This window comes from Neophocaena asiaeorientalis, unplaced genomic scaffold (assembly GCF_003031525.2).
Source record: "Neophocaena asiaeorientalis asiaeorientalis breed wild unplaced genomic scaffold, Neophocaena_asiaeorientalis_V1.1 scaffold150, whole genome shotgun sequence".
Classification (NCBI taxonomy): Eukaryota; Metazoa; Chordata; class Mammalia; order Artiodactyla; family Phocoenidae; genus Neophocaena; species Neophocaena asiaeorientalis.
The window spans coordinates 21,566,741-21,588,717 of record NW_020176571.1 but is presented as its reverse complement, the minus strand read 5'-3'; the positions used below and the strand labels follow the sequence as shown (position 1 = coordinate 21,588,717).

At 40.8% G+C, this 21,977-nt stretch overlaps 1 protein-coding gene across 1 annotated transcript in view; it reads right to left on the bottom strand.

Annotated features, from left to right (window-relative positions):
* Positions 1-21,977, bottom strand: part of BMAL2 (basic helix-loop-helix ARNT like 2) — an 85,499-nt gene that overhangs the window by 23,516 nt on the left and 40,006 nt on the right. Inside the window, exons 3-7 of the mRNA XM_024733217.1 lie at positions 10,611-10,768; positions 5,539-5,618; positions 4,373-4,465; positions 1,262-1,379; positions 327-470 (exon numbers count right to left, since the gene is read on the bottom strand). Coding sequence (XP_024588985.1) covers positions 327-470; positions 1,262-1,379; positions 4,373-4,465; positions 5,539-5,618; positions 10,611-10,768 — 593 coding nt within the window. The remainder of the gene's footprint in view (positions 1-326; positions 471-1,261; positions 1,380-4,372; positions 4,466-5,538; positions 5,619-10,610; positions 10,769-21,977) is intronic.

Here is a 21,977-nt window from a genome sequence, read left to right as displayed (position 1 = left end):
AAACTTGATAATGTTAGCCTCTACTCAATTTATAACTTGCATCGAACATCACAGAGATTTCAGCCGTGTTAAGGTAGTTGGGTTGGCCGCCAAGGTTTTCTCTCATATGGACTGCTGTGTAGGTTAGCTGATTCACTTATGGTTGGATCTACTTAACACGGTCTTGGTTCACCAGAACCAGAATTATTTAGATAAATAAATGCTTTTGGCCTCAATTATTTGCCTTGACCATTCAGCTTATTTTTTTTTTCTTGTACAGAAAATATTTAGGACATCTAATTTTATATCCATGGCTCAAATCACTTGACATTTCAAAAGGACAATACCTTTCTTCTTTGAGTTGAGTAAGCATTCGTGCTCTTCTTTAACAGAGATTTTACAACTCTTGATTCGACAGAAAAAGGATCGTCTTGAGCCAGAATACACACAACTCCTTCCGGTGTGGAAATTACTGTGAGCTTGCAAACCAGCTTTCATAGTGCAAAAAGGTAAGAGAATAGGTAGAAAATAACATTTTCAAATAATTTTGAAATCTATCTCCTAACATTTTCTGGTCATCTATTACTTGAGAAATGGTTATTGACATTATTATACAGTAAACCCCAAAGTGAAACATACCAAAAAAATGTATTTGTCAAGCAATCACATTTTGATAACTTATAATCACTTGAAATTTACCTTTATATTTTTCCCCAGGGGGGCAGATAGTAAAGATAATTTAAATGAAATAAAAATTAAATGAAAAAAGCCTTAACTAAAACAGTAATCAGTAGCATAAAGCATTATTATTTTTATATTATAAATAATTATTAGGCAATAAGCATTTTCAGAGAAGAGAATTATTTCTGGAGAAGATAAAGAATATGTATACTTCTCAAGCACAATTATACAAGGCCTTTCACACTGAGTAGACCTAACTAACACATTTAAGAAAGAGAATAATTGTCCCTCAGCATACAACTAAATAATAAAAAAATCCAGCAATTTTTTTTACTCCAAATGATACTTTCCTATAAATATTTTATTAGTGTATGAAAAATAGAGAATATGAAGTGATAACATTTTCCCCAAAGCATCTTCAGATGAATGTATTTGTTATATTGCTTTATTAAACTGAGGTTGATGATTATAAAGTTTACTAAATAATTCTCCTCTTGATAAAACCATAATTAGCTAATGTTTTCAAAACACTGTACAGCTGTACTCTGAAGTAATAATTACATTTACAAAAAATGGTAAGAATGCTGAAATGAGTACTTACTTTCGGCATCTATTAGCTTCTCTCTTGGTGAAATATCAGAGGAAGAAAGTTGTTCCTTTACTTCGGCAACATCTTTTGGATGTAAGAAGTCAAATAAGCTTTGTCCAGTCAAACTAGCCTATTTATAAGGTAGATGTTTATTGAAAATCAGTATCATGTCATTTCTGCCTTTCCTCATACAGACAAAGGATACTCTTTCTTTGGTTTAAAGTGGCTTTTTCTTAAGCTCAGGTGTTTTTAACACCTGGTCAGTGTTAAAAACAGTGATACGTGCAGATAGAAAAAAACACATGCACACAGACCCATAACTGGATACACACAAACCACATACACACACCTAATAACTAACATTCTATTTATTCTTGTTAATTTTGGTAACATCCCCAATTCACATGTTACTTCAAGGCATATTATTATTTACTTTAAACTTTACCATTAGTAAAAGAGATTATATTAACAGTATAATATAGAAGTCAGAGAATACCTGTGATTTTTATGGTGTAACTCAAATTTACCATACTGCTTACAAATAATTACCATACTGTTGATAACTCAAATCCAACCTGGAATACGTCTCATTTGGCATTCCACTTCTCCCCACATGCACAGCATTCCTCAGCCCATGACTTTGCTTGCATGGTCTCATCACGTGGAATTCATTACCTTTTCTCTAGAAACTCAGTTCCCTGGCTGATCCAGCCAATTGCCTTTTACTCCCTGAATTCCAAGATTCCTTCTCCCAACCTGAAATGTCTTCCTCCCCTTCTCTGCTCATCTTAAAGCCTAGGAGACATTCTACTTCACATGTGAAGCCCACAGTGATCACCCCTCTTCTGAACTCCTTTATTACCCAAGCAGACATTCCTACAGAAGGTAAAAAAAATGGACCAGCTGGCCCAAGTGGCCTGGAGTGCTTGGCGGTTAGATATCGCTATCAAAAACAAAACAAACAAAAAAACCCCACTAGCAATCTGATTTATACATCAGTCTATTGTGTGATTGGCTAAGATAAGTCTATACCCAGAACTGCTTCAGAGCAAATCAGTTTTTTTTTTTTAAATTGAAGTACAGGTGATTTACAATGTTGTGCCAATCTCTGCTGTTCTAGACAAATCAGATTTCTGAGGCTGAAAAGTTGAAGACCAGACCCTGTACCATGGGGATCCCAAAGTCCTCCTGAGCAGTCAGTGAGTCTCTTGAATGGTCTCTGAAATGCAAAGTCAGTGTCCAGTGGGGCTGGCCTCCATGTTACTAATTTGGAACTTAAGAGCTACCTTGAATTGTCAAGTATCTTGGTGTGTATGTATGTGTGTGATGTTCTCTATTTCCAATTAGAAGACAGAAAAATCAAGTCTTACCCTGCTTTTGTGTCCCCACCTATAACCAGCTGCATGATTCATTTGGTTTTCACTCCCTCTGTATGTAAGTTCATAAAATCTTTTTCTGCTATTTAACTCATTATCTATGAATGCCTTCTATCTCTCCAAATTTTCAAGTTTGGGGGGACTACAGGCAGAGATTAATGGGAGTTATTTAAGATTAAAGCTGGGGGCTATCTTATTTCTATCTTATTTATTATATCTTTATATATATTATTATTATTTTTTACAATGGTGTGTTAGTTTCTGCTTTATAACAAAGTGAATCAGCTATACATATACATATATCCCCATATCTCCTCCCTCTTGCGTCTCCCTTCTACCCTCCCTATCCCACCCCTCTAGGTGGTCACAAAGCACCGAGCTGATCTCCCTGTGCTATGCAGCTGCTTCCCACTAGCTATTGGATTTACATTTGGTAGTGTATATATATCCATGCCACTCTCCCACTTTGTCCCAGCTTATCCTTCCCCCTCCCAGTGTCCTCAAGTCCATTCTGTAGTAGGTCTGCAATCTTTATTCCCGTCCTGCCCCTAGGTTCTTCACGACCATTTTTTTTTTTTTAAGATTCCATATATATGTGTTAGCATACGGTATTTGTTTTTCTCTTTCTGACTTACTTCACTCTGTATGACAGACTCTAGGTCCATCCACCTCACTACAAATAACTCAATTTCATTTCCTTTTATGGCTGAGTAATATTCCATTGTATATATGTGCCACATCTTCTTTATCCATTCATCTGTCGATGGACACTTAGGTTACTTCCATGTCCTGGCTACTGTAAATAGAGCTATATATATTATTTTTATTATGTACTATATTATTCTATTTCTATTTTGAAGGAGACCACAGGTGCTAGTTTATTCACTCTGTTGGTTTCAGTGCTATAGTTTTTGAGTAACTTGTTTAAATTAAATGGTGTTCAGTAAAAAGGAGGCAAATCAATCACACCACTAGTTAAATGAAAGATGTATTTCAGAGTTTGTTGCCAGAGCCTAGATAAAAAGCTGTTTTGCAGTGTGTGTAACTTAATAAATAATAATGCTGTCTCTTGGAGGAAACAGAGAAGGGTGACCGATATTTTTCAGACACTCAAATATGATATCGTATTTAGTGCTTACATCCTGAGACAGGTATAATCATAATTTCCACTTTTTACATAGGAGGAAGCTGAGGTTCAGGAAAATGAAATAACTTGCTGAAGGAAGTGAACACTCCTGTCAATAACAAAAAATTCATACTTTTTCCACACATCTTCCCATCTCTCTTAGTTCTAACTTAGCAGAAGCCAATCCCACAGCCCAATGGGAAGAAAGAGTTCAGAAAAAGAGCTTCAAGATGTGTTTTGTTTTTACAAAATAAACATAGTGGGACTTCCCTGATGGTCCAGTGGTAAAGAATCGCCTTCCAATGCAGGGGACACGGGTTCGATCCCTGGCTGGGGAACTACGATTCCACATGCCATGGGGCAACTAAGCCCACATGCCACAACTACTGAGCTCGTGCGCCTCAACTAGAGAGCCCGCGTGCCTCAAACTAGAGCCCACGCACCGCAACTAGAGAGAAGCCCGCATGCCGCAACGAAGAGCCCATGCGCCAAACGAAGAGCCCACACCACAACGAAAGATCCTGCATGCCTCAACTAAGACCCGACGCAGCCACACACACCCCCTAAAAATTTTTTTTAAATTAATAAACATAGTAAGAAAATATCCTCAGTTTTGGATACCTGATCATAATTAAGTATTTTGGAGACTGATTTAGAAATGAAGAGAATTTTTCCTCTTTCACATCCAACCACAAACAGGAAGCCGTCTGCAGTCTAGGATTTAAAAATACAAAGTGAACATTTTAAAAATACAAAGTGAATTCTGTCTCTCTCATACACATACATTCAGATTTTGAGGAAATTATTGTAGCAATAAAACTAGTAGAGTGGTCATAAGAGCTAGTGAAATTAATTTAAAGAAATTTTCTCACTACATAAAAAGACTGATAAAATCAAATTGAACCCCAGTCTAAAGTAATGTTTTTGACTTGGAAAGTCCAGGCATGGAATATCTAGTTGAGATATTTCAAAATACAAAAATTACCTATGTTGAATTCTATACTCATACAGAAACTCTGTAAAGATACCAAAACACATCAATAACAGTTGCCTGTGGATGCACTGAGACGGAAGGACTGTGCAGACTGGGATGAAGGAAGCATCAGGAATACTATATTTGAATTCAGCTGTTCAAATAAAAAAGGGGCTCTTTAAAAAAATTAAAAGAAAAACGGACAAATGTATATCAAAAATCTTTCTATTTAATCATACTAAGGCATAAAGCCTAGTAGTAATAGCACAAGATCAAGACATGTATTACCTCCTGGGAGCAGGATAAGCCAATGACATGGTCATATTTTCCACGTCAAATAAACCTGTAGACCAGTGGGTCTGAAACCCAAGCATGCATGTGAAATGATGAGGACAGAAATGGCAAAGCATCGACTAATAACTCATTCAGTAAGCAGTGGCTGGCTCATCTGCAGAGAACAGGATCCTGAAGGAATTGAGTACCAGGTAGATGGCCTTGAAGGAGGTGCCAACAGTGGGGAGTAGAGCCTACGGTGTGGGAAGTGAGTGCAGCAGGCAGTGTAAGGAGCTTAGCATTAAAGACAAGCTATGCTCTCTCCTTTGGAAAGTGCCTATCCTCTGCCTCTACATTCATCAGCCCAAACTAATAAGACATATTTACTTGCATAACTTAAATTTTTATCTTAAAGGAAATTCGGTATAATACAGAGTCCTGTATGTTTAGAACAGGAATTTTTAGAACTAAAAATCTTCCTCCCTTTCAAACAAAAATGAAAGGACAAATACAACTTAGACAAACATAGCTCTTAACTTACCTTAAGAATTAAGTGTCTGAGCTCATTATCCTGAATGAATGAAGGTCTGTAATTATTTCCTGCATAAGAACTTGTCATACCTGAAAATAAAGAAGTCAACTAGTTATTAAAAATAGAGATGGAGGGACTTCCCTGGTGGCGCAGTGGTTAAGAATCCACCTGCCAATGCAGGGGACATGGGTTCGAGCCCTGGTCTAGGAAGATCCCACATGCCACGGAGCAACTAAGCCCGTGCACCACAACTACTGAGCCTGTGCTCTAGAGCCCATGAGCCACAACTACTGAGCCCCTGAGCCACAACTATGGAGCCCACGTGCCACAACTACAGAAGCCCGTGCGCCTAGAGCCCGTGCTCCGCGACAAGAGAAGCCACCACAATGAGAAGCCTGCGCACCACAACTAAGAGTAGCTCCCGCTCACTGCAGCTAGAGAAAGCCCACGTGCAGCAACGAAGACCCAATGAGCCAAAAATAGAAATAAATAAATAAATAAATAAATAAATAAAATAGAGTACTTCTTTAAAAAAAATTAGAGATGGAAATGTAGTAAATGCTCAGTGAACGTTAGCAATGCTGCTGTTGCTATTGGTGACAACGACGATGATGGTATTTTCTCTTTTAGCACACTCTAAGACCTCTTCTGTAATCATTCTCTTTCTTCGTTATTACTAGACTGAAATGTCTAGTAATACAGCCTCTCAGACTGTAAACTCTTAGAACTACTTATTCCATTACACTCAAATGTGCAGACAGTAAGAGCTGTATATTGAAAAGTAATAAAGTGCAACGTATTATCTATAACATTATAATAACATGCAACAATATTCATGACTCTGGTTATTTTTATAATTTCTTAGCTTATTAAAACTGATCATATGAATTACCCTGAATAGAGAGATTCTGGAATTCTAAGCAAATTTTATGGATTCATAAGATTTCCCATAGGACCCTTTAAAGATCATATGGAGACTTATACAAAAAAATGTATAAAATATAAATGAAATAATTCACTTTAAGCCCTTAGCATAGAGGTTACAGTATTAAAAGGAAAGTCTCTAAAGAAACCAGAAGAGCTGGGAAAATGATAAGTAATGATCATGTCAAAGCTAGGTAAAATTTGACCTGAGAGAAGTAAGGGAAGAACTAAAAGTACGTTTGTCTTGAGGGCATCCACCAACCTTGACAGGGAAAGCCCTTCATGGCCACAAGGGGGCGCAGGGGACAGTTCATCGAGCCAAGGTGTGCTGTCCCCAGATAACCTCCAAGCAAGGGTGATTTAAAAGTAAATCACATTTCCCTCCCTTGCACTTCCCAACCTCCCTAACCCTAAACCCCTCCTTCTAGGCACCGCAAGGAAAGATGCTTTTGCAAAAGAAAGGTAGGGTAACACCCTGAGACATGTTAACCATTAATTGGTCCTTGGATGAATGTATAGCCGAAACTCACCAACTACCTAAGTGGTGGGGAAAAAACAAAACCAGAAAAATCACACACACTCATGGAGTGATTGGGTAAAGTCTTCTCAGACCGGCAGCACCCCTTAAAGGCCTGGCATAAGCAAACGAAATCTCTTTTGGAATCTACCTTCTAGGTAGCCCTCAAAGAATTTCCCCAAATGACTACTTATTATTATTACTACCCAGTAGCCTGGTAGGAGGGAGTTGAGAAAGGGATGAAAGACGCAGACTCTGCGTGCCAGGCCAGGCACAGGAATACATCAGTGTGAGTGAGGCGCTGACACTTCCAGGCTGGCCTGAAGCCAGGTTGGCGGAATCGCGCTGAGGAAAGCCGGTCAGTGTCTGTCAGCCAGAATGGGCGAGCCCTGACGCAACAGGAGAGTGAGGACGTGAGGACGTGAGGACGTGAGGACGTGAGGACGTGCCAGGGAGAAAAAGAGGGCAGTCAGCAAAGAGCTGAAGCCAGGGTGAGGTGAGCTAACAAAATGCAAGCCGTGCGATTCTGTACGCCTGCCAAAGGGCAGTGACAAAGTTGATCCTCAGATTCTGGTGGCAAAAATAAATGAGGAAACATGATCACTGACTTTTGTTATAAAGTTCATCACCGTCATTAGAAAATGACAGTATGACAATGATCATTATAATAAGGATAATAATGATCAATATGACAATAACAATTCTTCCTCCTGTCCTCTGACCACCACCTCCAGCATCAAGAAACCCTGCGCTCTTTCTCTGACATCTGTCTTAGGACAAACTTCATACGATATCACTTACATGTGGAATCTAAAAAAATGATACAAATAACAGAAACAGTATTTACAAAACAGAAGCAGACTCACAGACATAGACTCACACTTGTGGTTACCAAAGCGGAAAGGTGTTGGGGGAGGGATAAGTTAGGAGTTTGGGATTAATGGATACAAAATAAAAAACAAGGACCTACTGTATATGTATAGCTCAATATATACTTTGCTGTACACCTGAAACCAACACGACATTGTAAATCAACTATACCGCAGTAAAAAAAAGAACAATAATGAAAAAAAGAGAAACACTGTGCTCACCCTTTACACTTGTCCTTTACTCTTAACAACAACCCTATGAGGCAATGCATTATCCCTGTTTCACAGCTGTGGGAGTTGAGGGTTAGAATGTGAAGTAACTTAAGTCCCATGGCAATTAAGGCAGGGAGCCAGGATTCGAACCCAGGTTTGCCTCCAGGACCCACACGCATGCATTATTGGCTCCCAGGTATTCGGACCCACGCAGGTTCTCGGAAAGCGCCTCCTGCTGCAGAAGGCGGCTTACTCCAAATGTGGTCTGCAAACCACTGTCGTCACCACACCGTGGTGAGATGAGCACAGAAATTAAGAATACACATTTAGACACTTTTACAGAAACGTAACACTGTTGTGGCATCCCAGCCCATGAGCGTTTTTCCACTGATTAATTGTACCGTATTTTACAATGGATGGGGGTGGGGAGCACTTGCTCTCCCCCCCAGATAGTCTGCAAAGCACTGCTGCAGAGTGTAGAGAAAAAAATCATTTCACCATCCTCTGTCTTCAAAGTAATTACGTGTGGACCATCCACGTGCAGCCTTCTCATGATCTGGCATCTGGGCATTTGTGGATCGAGTTGGGGTACACTCTGGCTAGGGCACTGGAACGCAGCCCCAGCTGCTTTAAGTCATCTCATCCGTGGGTAGCACTGACTAAGGATCTGGTCAGGATGTGTGATGCGTACATGACCACCTCGCTTCAGCTTAGAAGGGCCAATGGTTAAATCTACGCTCTGCTCCAAAGAATCCCTTCTGGATTTAGACAGCGTCTCCTCCCTGAGCTGCCCCTCGTCCCACGCGTACTTCCACATAACATTTATCACACCGGGTGTTAATGATCTCCTCCGGGGTCTGTCTCCCTTTCCACCACGAACCCCTCCAAGCACAGAGATCTTGCCTCCTTCATTTTCCTAACCCCAGCACAGGACAGGAACCGAGCTGATGCTCATTTCATGTTTGTTGAATTAGTTGACTGATTCATGGCTTTTCCCTCAGGTCCTCTTCTGCCAGGACGTTGTGAATGTGAAAACTGTTGGGTAATTTTAGGGCTGCAAGCAAATGACCTCGGTTGAGCCTGCTAATGTTCACTGCTAAAAGATTTAAGGGAAGTGTTGCATACAACTTATGCAAGACCCAGTTGTGGGTAAAAGAGAATCTTCTTTCACAACAGACTCTTATGAACCAAAGACCTCCTATCACACTCCCAAAAGGAAGCCAGCCAGGCAGTCTCCCAACACCTGGGCTGCTCTCTGCATGGCACTGAAGGGATCAAGGGCTGAACTTGCTTTTCCCCACTGCCTGCACTCCAGATCTGCATGCAGTGCATAAGTCATTTTTCTACCATCTGTGGAGATCTGAGGAAGGTGATTTAAAGTACAACTTGCACAAATTACTACTGAATAGCCCTTTAATAGCTGTCTCTAGTTTTACTTCCTAATTTGCCAATGGCCCCTCCTCCTCCAATCCGAACAGATTTGCCAGGATTTTTTGTCTCATTATGAAGTAAGATCCTCTTTGTCTGGGCTCCAGTTTGCACCTGGAGTCCAGAGAACACTGCTCTCCTCTAAGCCACTTTAACTTGACTTGGCAAAGTCTCGATGTGCAGACCACAGAACTTCCTTTTCCCTGAAACAGATTCCTTTTCCTGGTATGCAGTATAGGACAGACATCTAAAGAAGACCCTTGGTCTTCCTTTGCTTATTCCTTTCTTATACTTTCTGAGCCAGATTTCACTATAATCTTTTAGATCTTTACAAATCTGAACTTTCAGAGTCTTCTCAGTGGTCTGCAGCGAACTCCTCTGCCGGTCCTCTGATAATCTCAATATGAATTTATGTCATTAACATTCCTGTACCTAAAACTCAATTCTATTTCCATCATTCTGCCCCCCAAGTCAGACCAGGGTTATTCCCAAACCAGATGTGATTTCGACTACACATATACACAGAATACTTATTACACTTTGATTTAAAATTCAAGCTCAAATAGGGGAACTTCTAAAGTCAGAAACGATCCCGCACGCCCCAAGAAGCATCAGCTAAGGACCTCCTTCACCCAATGTCTCGTAAATGTGAGAATATCTTAGAATAGTAAGGTGTGATGCATTTTCAGGTACTACTTACAAGTCTGAATAAAGTTTTAAGAGAAATTGCTGAATTTAAGGAGGTTTTCTTTTCTAATAGTGGAAATCTGTCAATAACTTAAAATTATAATAATTAACATTTAAAAACTTCTAAAATATTGAGAGGTATGTACAGCAGGTTTTATCATCTTCATATTATGTGTGAGGAAACTAGTAGAAATATAAAGGCTTTTCAAGTTCACACAGTAAACTCAAGATGAAGCTTTTAGTGCAACCAAGTTTTCTGACATCCAAATTAGTATTTTCTCCACGTACAGAATACGGACAAGCATCAAAATGAATACCTATGAAGTTGAAAGACACATCTGTATAAAATCTCAGTAGCCAATAACAACAAAACAAACCCATCAGGGACTTCAATTACAGGGAAGACTTCACAAATCCAAGTATGGAGGCCATTTCAAACTCACCTTTTAAAGATCTCAAGTGTTCAACAGCCATTCTTAAAACTGTCAGTTTGTCCAGTTTCCGTGCCATGGGATTGCACTGAGGGATCATCGCGGACAGTTTTTCAATCAGGTTGTTCATTTTATCTCTCCTGCGCTTTTCGGTTTGGCTATGAGCTTCTCTAAGAAGGAGAAAGAGCTTCCATTATATTTAACATTTAACAGACCCCCAGTGACCCCAGAGGCAGCAGTGGGAGCACGGGTGAGGCCAGCAAGCCCCCACTGTTCTTCCTCCCGACTTTGGCCCTGCAGGTGGCATTCAGGGAAGAGGCGGGAATGGCACTCATTCACACTGCTTTTACCTCCACCCCCCATACCCTTGCTCCTTCCTTCCTGACCTTATTCCCTGAAACCTTCAAGAACTAAGACCTCTGTGTGAGAGCTGCAGCAGGTGCTTTTTGAGCTTCCCTCCAGTCGTAGAGGAAGAATGGGCCGCCTTCTATTCAAAGCTAACTCCCTTCTGGTCTTTGCTTGCACAGTTATCAGCATTTTAAGCTCATTCTCTTTCACAGCTCCTTCTATGCGTCGATAAATGGGCTCAAGTCTCTTCCCTTTGAGGAAGAAACCCCTTTCCAGAATTCTAGGGATTTTTTTTCCTTGCTAATGTCTTCCCTCCTTGGCCAGCTTCCTGAGAGTACGGTCTCCACTTAACGTTTCATCTCCCAGGTGCCTCTCCTATTTAAATCAACCTCCCAGGACTTCCCTGGTGGTGCAGTGGTTAAGAATCTGCCTGCCAATGCAGGGGACACGGGTTTGATCCTTGGTCCAGGAAGATCCCACATGCCATGGAGCAACTAAGCCCGTGAGCCACAACTACTGAGCCTGTGTGCTGCAACTACTGAAGCCCATGCACCTACAGCCTGTGCTCCGCAACAAGAGAAGCCACTGCAACGGGAAGCCCACTCACTGCAGCGAAGAGTAGCCCCCGCTCACCGCAACTAGAGAAAGCCCACGGGCAGCAACAAAGACCCAGTGGAGCCAAAAAAAAAATTGAAATCAAATCATCCTCCCAGCCCCCATTCCACTAAAACTACTCTAGCAGAGGTCATCGTCATCTTATGCAACCCCAGGTGATCCCTGCCTTGAATATGACACTATTGCCATTTCTCATTCTTCACTGGCTTCTGTGACCTCTCCGCTCCTCCAGCCTCTCCGCTCTGCTCCGCTAAGGGAGGCTCCGCTCCGCTAAGGGAGGCTCCGCTCCCCTTAGCCTCCCTACTCAGCTCTTCCTCTGTCCTTTAATACTGGCCCCCCAGAGACCCCTCACTTGACACCACTCTCTCCTCACCTATAGCTTCACCCTAAGAGATTGCACACCTTCATAAGGCTTTACAACTACTCATAAGCTACTTACCATTCAATCCCTATCTCATTCATTCTTTATCCAATTCCCAACCTTCAGGACTAAAATTATACACGTCAGGGATTCATAAGCCCCCGAAAACTCAAGAAATCCCAAACTGAATGCATTCTCTGCAGCTGACCCCATTTTAATCCTTCCTCTGCCAGCCCTGATTACTCTTCCTTCTGTAGGGTTTATCTTGATTGGTGACACCACTAGACTAGCTCTAGACCCTCCCTCCCTTCTTCCCCCTGAAGAGCCAAGTAACCACAAACTCCTATAAATTCTAGTTCTTAAAACAGTTCTTAAATATTTGAGATGGCTTGAGCCACGTGGTCAAACCGAAGTTGCAGAGTCCCTTTCCCTGGAGTACACATCCTGAGAAGCCTGAACATGGGAGGGCACTTGGGGCACCAGGACGCGCAGTTAACTTTGCATTTCAGATAAACGGTGAATACTTTTTTAGTATAAGTATATCCTTGTGCAATATTTGGGACATACTTGTACTAAAACGTCTTCATTACATATCTGAAATTCACAGTTGGCCAGGTGTCCTGTATTTTATCTGGCAGCCTAGTCTGGGGGGGGCCTCATTCACACTCCCCAGCAGCCAGTTCAGCAGATGGGGGGCAGTCTTGGCCTCCGGATGACACCACAACGATGTGATGTCACTTAATCCCCTCTCATCTCTGTGCCCCTTTTCTAACTCAGAGGTTACGTGACTTGTCAATGAGCGTGAGCCTGAAACTTGAACCACACACGGCCCCGGGCTCTCGAGCCTCCTGCCATTATCACAGTGCTCAGCAAAGCGGTCGCCACAGCCCAAGAGAGAACTGGTTCTTCCCAGGGTAAAATGGTCATTCAGCTGCACTGACATAAGAGAAATATTGGCAACACGTGAAATGTTGAACAAGCAATGCAACCTAAGCACTCTCTCTTAAGATTTGTTAAGAATCTTGTGGTTATAGATGATCTTATTTGCAAAGCAGAAATAAAGACACAGACATAGAGAACAAATGTATGGATACCAGGGGGAAGGAGGGGATGAATTGTGAGATTGGGATTGACATATATACACTACCATGTATAAAACAGGTAACTGATGAGAACCTACTGTATAGCACAGGGAACTCTACTTGGTGCTCTGTGGTGACCTAAATGGGAAGGAAATCCAAAAATGAGGGCATATATGTATACATATGGCTGATTCACTTTGCTGTACAGCAGAAACTGACACAGAAGTGTAAAGCAACTACACTCCAATAAAAAAATAAAAAAATAAATTAAATAAAATAAACATATCTAGGTTCTGAGTGGGGAAAAGAAAGAATCTTGTGGTTACAAGTGACAGAAACCTTCACTTAAACTGACTTAAAAAGTATAAAAAGGGCTTCCCTGGTGGCGCAGTGGTTGAGAGTCCGCCTGCCGATGCGGGGGACACGGGTTCGTGCCCCGGACCGGAGGGATCCCACGTGCCGCGTAGTGGTTGGGCCCGTGAGCCATGGCCACTGAGCCTGCGCGTCCAGAGCCTGTGCTCCACAGCGGGGGAGGCTGCAGCGGTGAGGGGCCCGCGTACCTCAAAAAAAAAAAAAAAGAAAGAAAGAAAAAGGTAATATTAAAACAAAAGAAAAAGAGAAGAAGAAGAGTTTGGGGAAGGCAATCTAATGGGAAAGAGGAAAAATAGGAGACTCGTCCCCATCTGTTCTTAGAGACTTTAAACTAGATGGAAGAGCGGGACCAAGGCGGGAAGCGCTGATGGAGCACCATCCGCCCAACCATTCACGCTTGGCCAATGACACTCCTGGAACAAAGTAAGTACTTTGGGGTGAACTGGATGGAATTCAAGTTACCTGTGTATTTACATAAAATGCAGTTATCTGCTCGTACTTTGGTCTATTCATGAGCAATTTTTATTTATGTTGATTTTTGGCCACACCACACGGCTTGCAGGATCTTAGTTCCCCGACCAGACTGAACCCAGGCCACAGCAGTGAAAGCGCCGCGTCCTAACCACTGGACCAGGGAATTCCCCCATGAGAAGCTTTTAAAGATTTATGATTTTTAAAATGTTATGATTATCTACTTGCTATAATGTTCACCTCTTCTTTCTAACAATATTACCCATTAGCATGGACAGCAGCAGTGGACAGAGGTGCCTGATTCCAGGAATGTACAGCAGAAGGGAAAGTGACTCCTCTTAGAGCCAGGGCTTTGAGGGAGATGAGAACAGGTAGGAACAAGGTCACTTGGGAATAATGAATGATGATGCTGGGAGCTAGGAAAGACAGAGGAAGGTGAAATAGCCAGTTTTTGAATAAGGTACTTTACTTGAAGGAGGTGCACCTGAAAAGACTTCTTAAAGAATTTTATTAAAGAAGGGCATATTTACCCAGAGGCAAGTTCTCTGCTTAATAATTTATCAGAGCTCTGGCTCTTAATTCTGTGAACTGTTACTGTCACTTTGAACCATGTCAGTGTTCTGCAGAGTCATATTAAAAAAAAAAAACAGAATAAATGGAGAAAAAGCAAAACTGAGATCTGGCCATGTTGCCAGATGTAGGGGAAAAAACTTGTTGACGTTGAAAGAATATGATGAAACAAGTGACAGACTTTATGGTGATGGTTCCTAATAATCAGACACTCCTTGTAAGTAATTCTGATTTACTTATTGGATGAATTAGGTTTTCTCTAGTGCTTCAAGAAAATAATAGTTGTTTTCAATAAATAGCTATTCTGAAAAAAATTTAAAGACACGTAAGCCGAAGTGTTATTCAAGTAGATAGAAGAAAAAGGTATAATGTATCTGATGATGGTATCAGATGGTTTTGTTTTGTTTTGTTTTCAGAACTGTATTTACTTCCAGTCACTCCTACTCCTTCACCCTGAGTGGCTGCATTACTTCAAGGCAGGGGTCTCTGGCTCCGTGGAGAAGGAAATGAGTTCCCATTTCAGACTTCCTATGCTGAAAGGTGGTCCAGCAGGGCTGAGGGAGCTCGGGAACGCTCTGGACTCAGGGCAGGCAGGCACGCGGCAGGGACCCTGCCCTGTGGGATCTGCCTGGCTTCTCTGACAGAGAAGCAGAACTGCTGGCATCACCCACCTGACTCCCTGCATGCATTCCAGAGCTGGAAATGAGCTCATCAGAGCAAAAGGAACTTATGAGCACCCCAGTTTGGGCCTGAGGTATCTGCATCTTCTCAGAGCAGAACATATGAGAAAAAGCTAATATTCTTGAATCCATTCTATCTTGACATCACCATTTGCTTTGGCTAACGGACTACATGTGCGACCTTTCCCACCCACCGTGTATCCTCTCAACAGTTCAGTATACCTGAAGGACTTCATTTTTACTTGTTGTTCACCATCTTCCATTCTACAAAAAAGCAGGATAAAATATCAAACTACATGAAACAGATTTTCGGTAATTCTTGAGAAATAAATGTGGGATTAAGTCCAATCATCCTAATTCCTATTAAGTCTTTAGTTATACATGCTACCCTGAGCTCCTAATTGAAACAATTATTACTGTCTGCATGGGCTGCTCTCCTACTAAAGCTGACAGGTGCCTCATCCCCATCAGGTAACAAAACTATGCGAACTGACAATGAATGATAATTACCGTTCTATTTAGAAATTGTCCCATGCCAATCTTGAAAAGGAATATAATGTTCATAGAAATAACATTAAATAAAATAGCTATTTTTAAAACAACTGATGGATTAGCCAAAAATTTTATAATAGCTCTATTAAAATAGCCTGAAAATACATTAAGAATCTCAGATCTTTAATCAAAAGGAATTCATTTTACCTGAAAATTCATCTAGATGGTAAGAAATATTTTTAAAAACTGGAAACCGATCACTTGCCAATAATATTAATTTTCACATTAGTATATGCCTTAGCAGAATATACTAAATGTATATATGTGTGTGTATAAATACTTATATATACATATACATACACACATGTGCTATATGGGTGTGTGTTTATTCATTCAGAAATGTAGTCGCCAGACCACTACCAAAGTGAAATATACTGATGGTGATAGAATACTTTCCACATTAAAAAACTATGCAGAAGGAATAGGTCTTTTTAAATATGTGTTTTTAAAAATACAGTCCCAAATGTATCATTTTTTGAAAGGGCATTTTAAAAATTCAGGGCAAAGCACCCATAATCTCATCTGGAAATAACCACAGTCAATATTTCAATGGGTCTCCCTCCAATCTCTTTCCTAGACATGTATCTAGATACATACAAAAAACAGCTTTGACTATTTTACTTAGCTATGGGGGTGGTGGTGGGGCATGGGAGGATATTTATGTAGATGTGTGTTATATATATATGTGTATATATATATAAAATAAACAAAATTCAGATCATAGTGTAAAATTTTTCATGTCTTGCCTTATTCACTTAACGCTGTAACATAAATATTTTCCCATAGCTTCAAATATTCTTGGAGAATATGATTTGTAATGATTACATAGTGGCCCATTGGTTAGCTACACTATAATTTATTTAATAATTTTCTATTATTAGATATCTCAATATTCTAATTTTTCAATATTATAAATAGTATGACTAATACTATCGTGGTACATGCATCTTTGATGACTCTCCTGGGATAAACCCTTAGACAAACAATTTACGGATAACTATTTTAAGGCTTCTGACTCATCTTGCCAAATTTCCCTTAGAAGACTCAACAATGATCATTTTCCAGGCTTTGAAAAAAGTCTGACCTACCTTTGAACTATTTTATTCATGTGATGTATTTTATTTGAGGTTTCAAGAATATTTTTTGCTTACAAAAGATAAATATATGCTGCTTATAGAAAAGTTAATAAAATTTATGAACAGATGCATATAAATATTCCAAATAAAAAAGGACCACTAAGACAAAACCTTAATCAAAGGATGCTTTTCCTTATCACTGTCTAAATAAATAGCTTTGATGATAGTTTATCAAAAATATTTTCACATGTGTTATTTCATTCTCACAGCATTTAAGAATCATGTAGTTATTACTATCCCCAATTTTACAGATGAAGGAATTGAGGCCCATTAAGGTTAATGACCACTCAAGGTCACAGACCTAACAGGAGGCCAGTGAAACTTATTCTGTGCTGGTTGGTGTACCTTCCTCTATGCCTTGATCATTGTCAGCCTGCTCTATGGTATAAAATTAAACAGCTTCTTTGAAGCAAAAGAAAGGGTTAGATTAAGTCAGCTTCTTTTTTCTTTTCTCTTTTCTGCCTGACTTCATATTTATGGACTAAAACAGAAAATAATTATATAGATGAATGATTTTCTTCCTAATGGTCTGGAATTATATATACCTATACATTACTTCAATCTCAAAAGGTAAAGTTTGGCTGTTTTAAATCATGCTTTTGCTTTGATTATACGTGTTTTAGCAAATTAACTCACTGACTGAACTTGCCTCCTTGGTGAAATCCAAACCTATTGTACTTAGGAAATCCAAATACACTTTTATTTAATGGTCCCTTGCAGAACAGAATAAAGGCACGACGTTGTTAGGCATATAATTCATTTCTTTGTTTGCAGCGTGCACCTAGATAGTTAGTAAATTTGCTCTTTGTATTTTTCTCCATGCTGACATTTGGTCTACAGTCATAATATTTTATTTATGAATTTTAATAAGCTCTCTGATATTAATAACATTCACATTACTTAGATGCATTTTCTTAGTGTAGCATCTTATATTACAGTAACATAATTTTTTCAAAACACAGTGCAAGCTTTCCTTGAAAACTACTTTCACTGCATTTTGAATCCCTAAATCAACGAAACACAAACAAAATTGGAAGCAAATACGGTCAAAACAGCCTCCAGATTTTGTTTTCTTTTTTTTTCTTTCTTTCTTTCTTTTTTTGTAGTATGCGGGCCTCTCACTGTTGTGCCCTCTCTCGTTGCGGAGCACAGGCTCCGGACGTGCAGGCTCAGCGGCCATGGCTCACGGGCCCAGCTGCTCCACGGCATGTGGGATCTTCCCGGACCAGGGCACGAACCCGTGTCCCCTGCATCAGCAGGCGGACTCTCAACCACTGCGCCACCAGGGAAGCCCCAGATTTGCTGCTTTCTATGCCTTTCTCTCTTTAAAATTTTCTTCCTTCGGTTTCTGAGACGTTGCTCCCACTTCAGAGCCTTGTCTCCTCACCTTCTGGGTAGGCGTCCCCTCCTCCCTGAGCCCCCCAGTCTTCCCACTCCATACATGCATCCATGCCAGTCCACTTGCTCTCTGTACATTAATGGTGTCTGAATCTCCATCTCCGGGCCAGGCCTCAACCCTGAGTTCCAGACCTTCATATCCATCCACCTACTTGAAGATCCCATAAACATCACACTCTCATTGTGGCCAAAACTGAACTCATCATCTTTCCCTCAGCCTCTGTGAACGAAAATACCATCCTCCATCTAGGTGTCCAAGTCAGAAAACCTGGATGCTTCTTACATTTCCACTCTCCCCCATGAACAAGCACGAAATCTTAGAGATTCTATCTTCTAAATGTGCCATGTGTCCCTCCCTTTCCATGCCCTTCCTGCCTAGGGCCACTCTCTTGGACCAATGCGCAGAAAATCCTATTCCCTAGCGAACATCTCTCAGCTGTTTTCTCTGCCTGCTGGATTTTCCTCCTTCAGCCCATCCTCCATGCTGTTTCCAGAGTGGTCCTTTCAAAATATAAATCTGTACCACTTCACACTTACTATGATAACTTTTTTTTTTAATGGAAAATAACAAGTGCCAGCAAGAAAATGGAGAAATTGAATCCCTCACACATTTCTGGTGGGAACGTAAAATGGTGCAGGCACTGTGGAAACCAGTTTGGTGGTTCCTCAAAAACTAAACATAGAATTACGATCTGAGGGACTTCCCTGGCGGCGCAGTGGTTAAGAACTCGCCTGCCAATGCAGGGGACATGGGTTCGAGCCCTGGTCTGGGAAGATTCCACATGCTGCGGAGCACCTAAGCCCATGCTCTACAACTACTGAGCCTGTGCTCTACAGTCTGCGAGCCACAACTACTGAGCCCCTGAGCCACAACTACTGAGCCCGCATGCCACAACTACTGAAACCCGTGCGCCTAGAGCCCATGCTCCGCAACAAGAGAAGCCACCGCAATGAGAAGCCCGCGCACCGCAACAAAGAGTAGCCCCCGCTTGCTGCAACTAGAGAAAGCCCTCACACAAGCAACAAAGACCCAATGCAACCAAAAGTAAATAATTAATTAATTTAAAAAACTGATGAATCTCCAAAAAAAAGAAAAAACAATTACCATCTGACCCAGCAATCTTACTCATAGGTGTATACCCAAAAGAATCAAAAGCAGGGACTCAGATACTTGTACACCAATGTTCATAGCAGCATTATTCACAATAGCCAAAGAGTGGATATCTCCAAAAAAAAGAAAAAACAATTACCATCTGACCCAGCAATCTTACTCATAGGTGTATACCCAAAGGAATCGAAAGCAGGGACTGAGATACTTGTACACCAATGTTCATAGCAGCATTAGTCACAATAGCCAAAGAGTAGGCACAACCCAAATATCCACCAAAAAGTGAATGGTTAAGCAAAATGTGGTATATACATACAATGGGATATTATTTAGCTGTAAAAAAGAATGAAATCCTAACACATGCTACAACGTAGGTGGAATTTGAAAACATTACACTAAGTGAAATAAGCCAGAGACAAAAGGACAAATATTGTATGATTCCAATTATGTGAAATGTCTAGAACAGGCAAATTCTTAGAGCTAGAAAGTAGGCTAGAGGTTTCCAGGGGCTGGGGGGAAAGGGGGTATGGAGAACTACTATTTAGTGGGTACCGTGTTTCTGACTGGGGTGATGAAAAAGTTTCAGAAACAGTGGCGATGGTTGTACACACCATGAGTGTAATTAATGCCACTTAATTGTACACTTAGAAGTGGTTAAAACAGCAAATTTTATGTTACATATATTTTACTACAATAAAACGTTTTTTTAAAAAGTGCAAAGGCAAGCAAAGTTTTTAAAATGTAATCTGATCAAGCTCTTCTCATGCTTAAAATCCTTCCATTTTCCTTACTGCATTCAAGACACTTTTCAGATTCTTTAGCAAAGACACTTTTCAGACGCTTTAGTTCCGCAGAGGTTCATGACCTAGTCCATGTTTACCCCTCAAGTCTCATAGCTCACCCACCTCACCTCCTGGTGTGCCCTCTGCTCTACTGTGACAACCACTTGTTTCCTGATCAAGCGGTGCGCTGCTTCATACTCTGTGCTTCTGCACAGCTGTTCCTTCTGCCTAAAGTACCTTCTCTACTCCTGCTCTGAATGGCTCATTTCCATCCTTCATTCAAAACTTAGCTTAAGTCAACATCTCCAGGAAGCTGTCCTTCACTCTGATCCCAATATTATGTAAATACCCAACTTTCCTTGTTGCCATAATACCTAGGGTCCCCCTTATGGAAGCTATCATGATGTGCAATAACTATTTGTATCTTTCCCATTTGTACAAGTTTCTTGTATCTTATCTGTGTGTCTCCCACCTGGTCTACTGGGTATCATATAGCAGGTACTCAGTAAATGTTAATGACTACATTCCAGGGTATCTTCATCAACGACTGTTTTAAAGAACCAGCTCTCCACTCAAACCCAACAGTGCTGCAGAAAGGGTGAACCTTCTCATATATTCTTCTTTGTTTAAATATATCCAACACTTGGAGGCTCCACCAATGAAATCAACTTCATGCCCCGAGTCTCTGGGAAGGATGCTATACAGTCAGTACTTCGTAAAATCCATAAAGTACTTTGACATCCCTCGTTTCATTAGAGAGAATGGAAAATGGTGGGATGAAAGAAGGATTGGGGCAGAATGGAGCAGCTCTGGGATAGATAATGGGCAAATCAGTAGGGTGTACGCTCTCTTTCTGCTCTCTATATGCCGTCTTCAAGTAGGAATTATGTCAAATGATAGTCCAGGACTTACCTGCTGCCACTGGATGCTGGTATTTCTACCCTTGTTGAAAGGAGATAGGAAAAGGGATTCTGAGAAAGTTTTTCCACCACTTTTTCTTTCATGATTCCTGACCTGGAAGGAGGGAGGCCTTGGGTCACCCCTACCAGACATGCTGGAAAATGGACAGCATGGCTGTTCTCATGTGCTAGAAGCACCCTCCCTTCCAGTTGCAGAGAAACAGGAACCAGGGTGTAATGAGGAAACTACCGCACTGACAATCAGGCATTCCAGCTAGCTGGATAATGTTGGGCAAGGCACTTGATATTTCTGAGTTCCAGCTGCTTCATTTTCTACAATGCGGGTAATTGACTAAATAATCTCTAGTGTTGCCTTCTGCCAAAAAAAATCATTATCTGTCATTACTTTGCATGTTTCTAGTATTTCCTGTGTCACTGCCCTCATTTTCCCATTCACTCTCAAAACCACTATAAGGTCTCAACCATGCCCCTACGTCACGTAAAATCATGTGACTCTAGTTCTCACTTGAAAGCCACATTCTTATTTAGATATTAAGAAAGAACAACGGTGCTTATGATCCTAAAGAAAATAAAAAAGGACTGACAATCACTTCTAGCTCGAGGTGAATGGGGACTAACTAACTGATAGCCTAGGATGTAGCACAGCAAACGGTTCTAGATAGACTGTCACTTGATCAACTGTAGTTATTTACAATCATCCACATTATTGGAAGAGACTAAGAGAATACAGACAACCAAAAGCAGTAGATAATCTTCAAGTCATTTATATGTGTCTTGGGAAGTATGTTGGTACTTATATTTGAATAACACTGAATCTGCTGTCTTGGAAACTGAAGCTAAAGTATATAAAGTGTCCTAGGAAGAACTGAGTTATAAAGAGCTATGATGTTTCATTACGTCCTCATCCTGTCCCCCACTCAGGATTTTTCCCTTTGTTCATGATTTACATAAAGTACCAGCCTAAAATGAATTGCTCCAGATTGC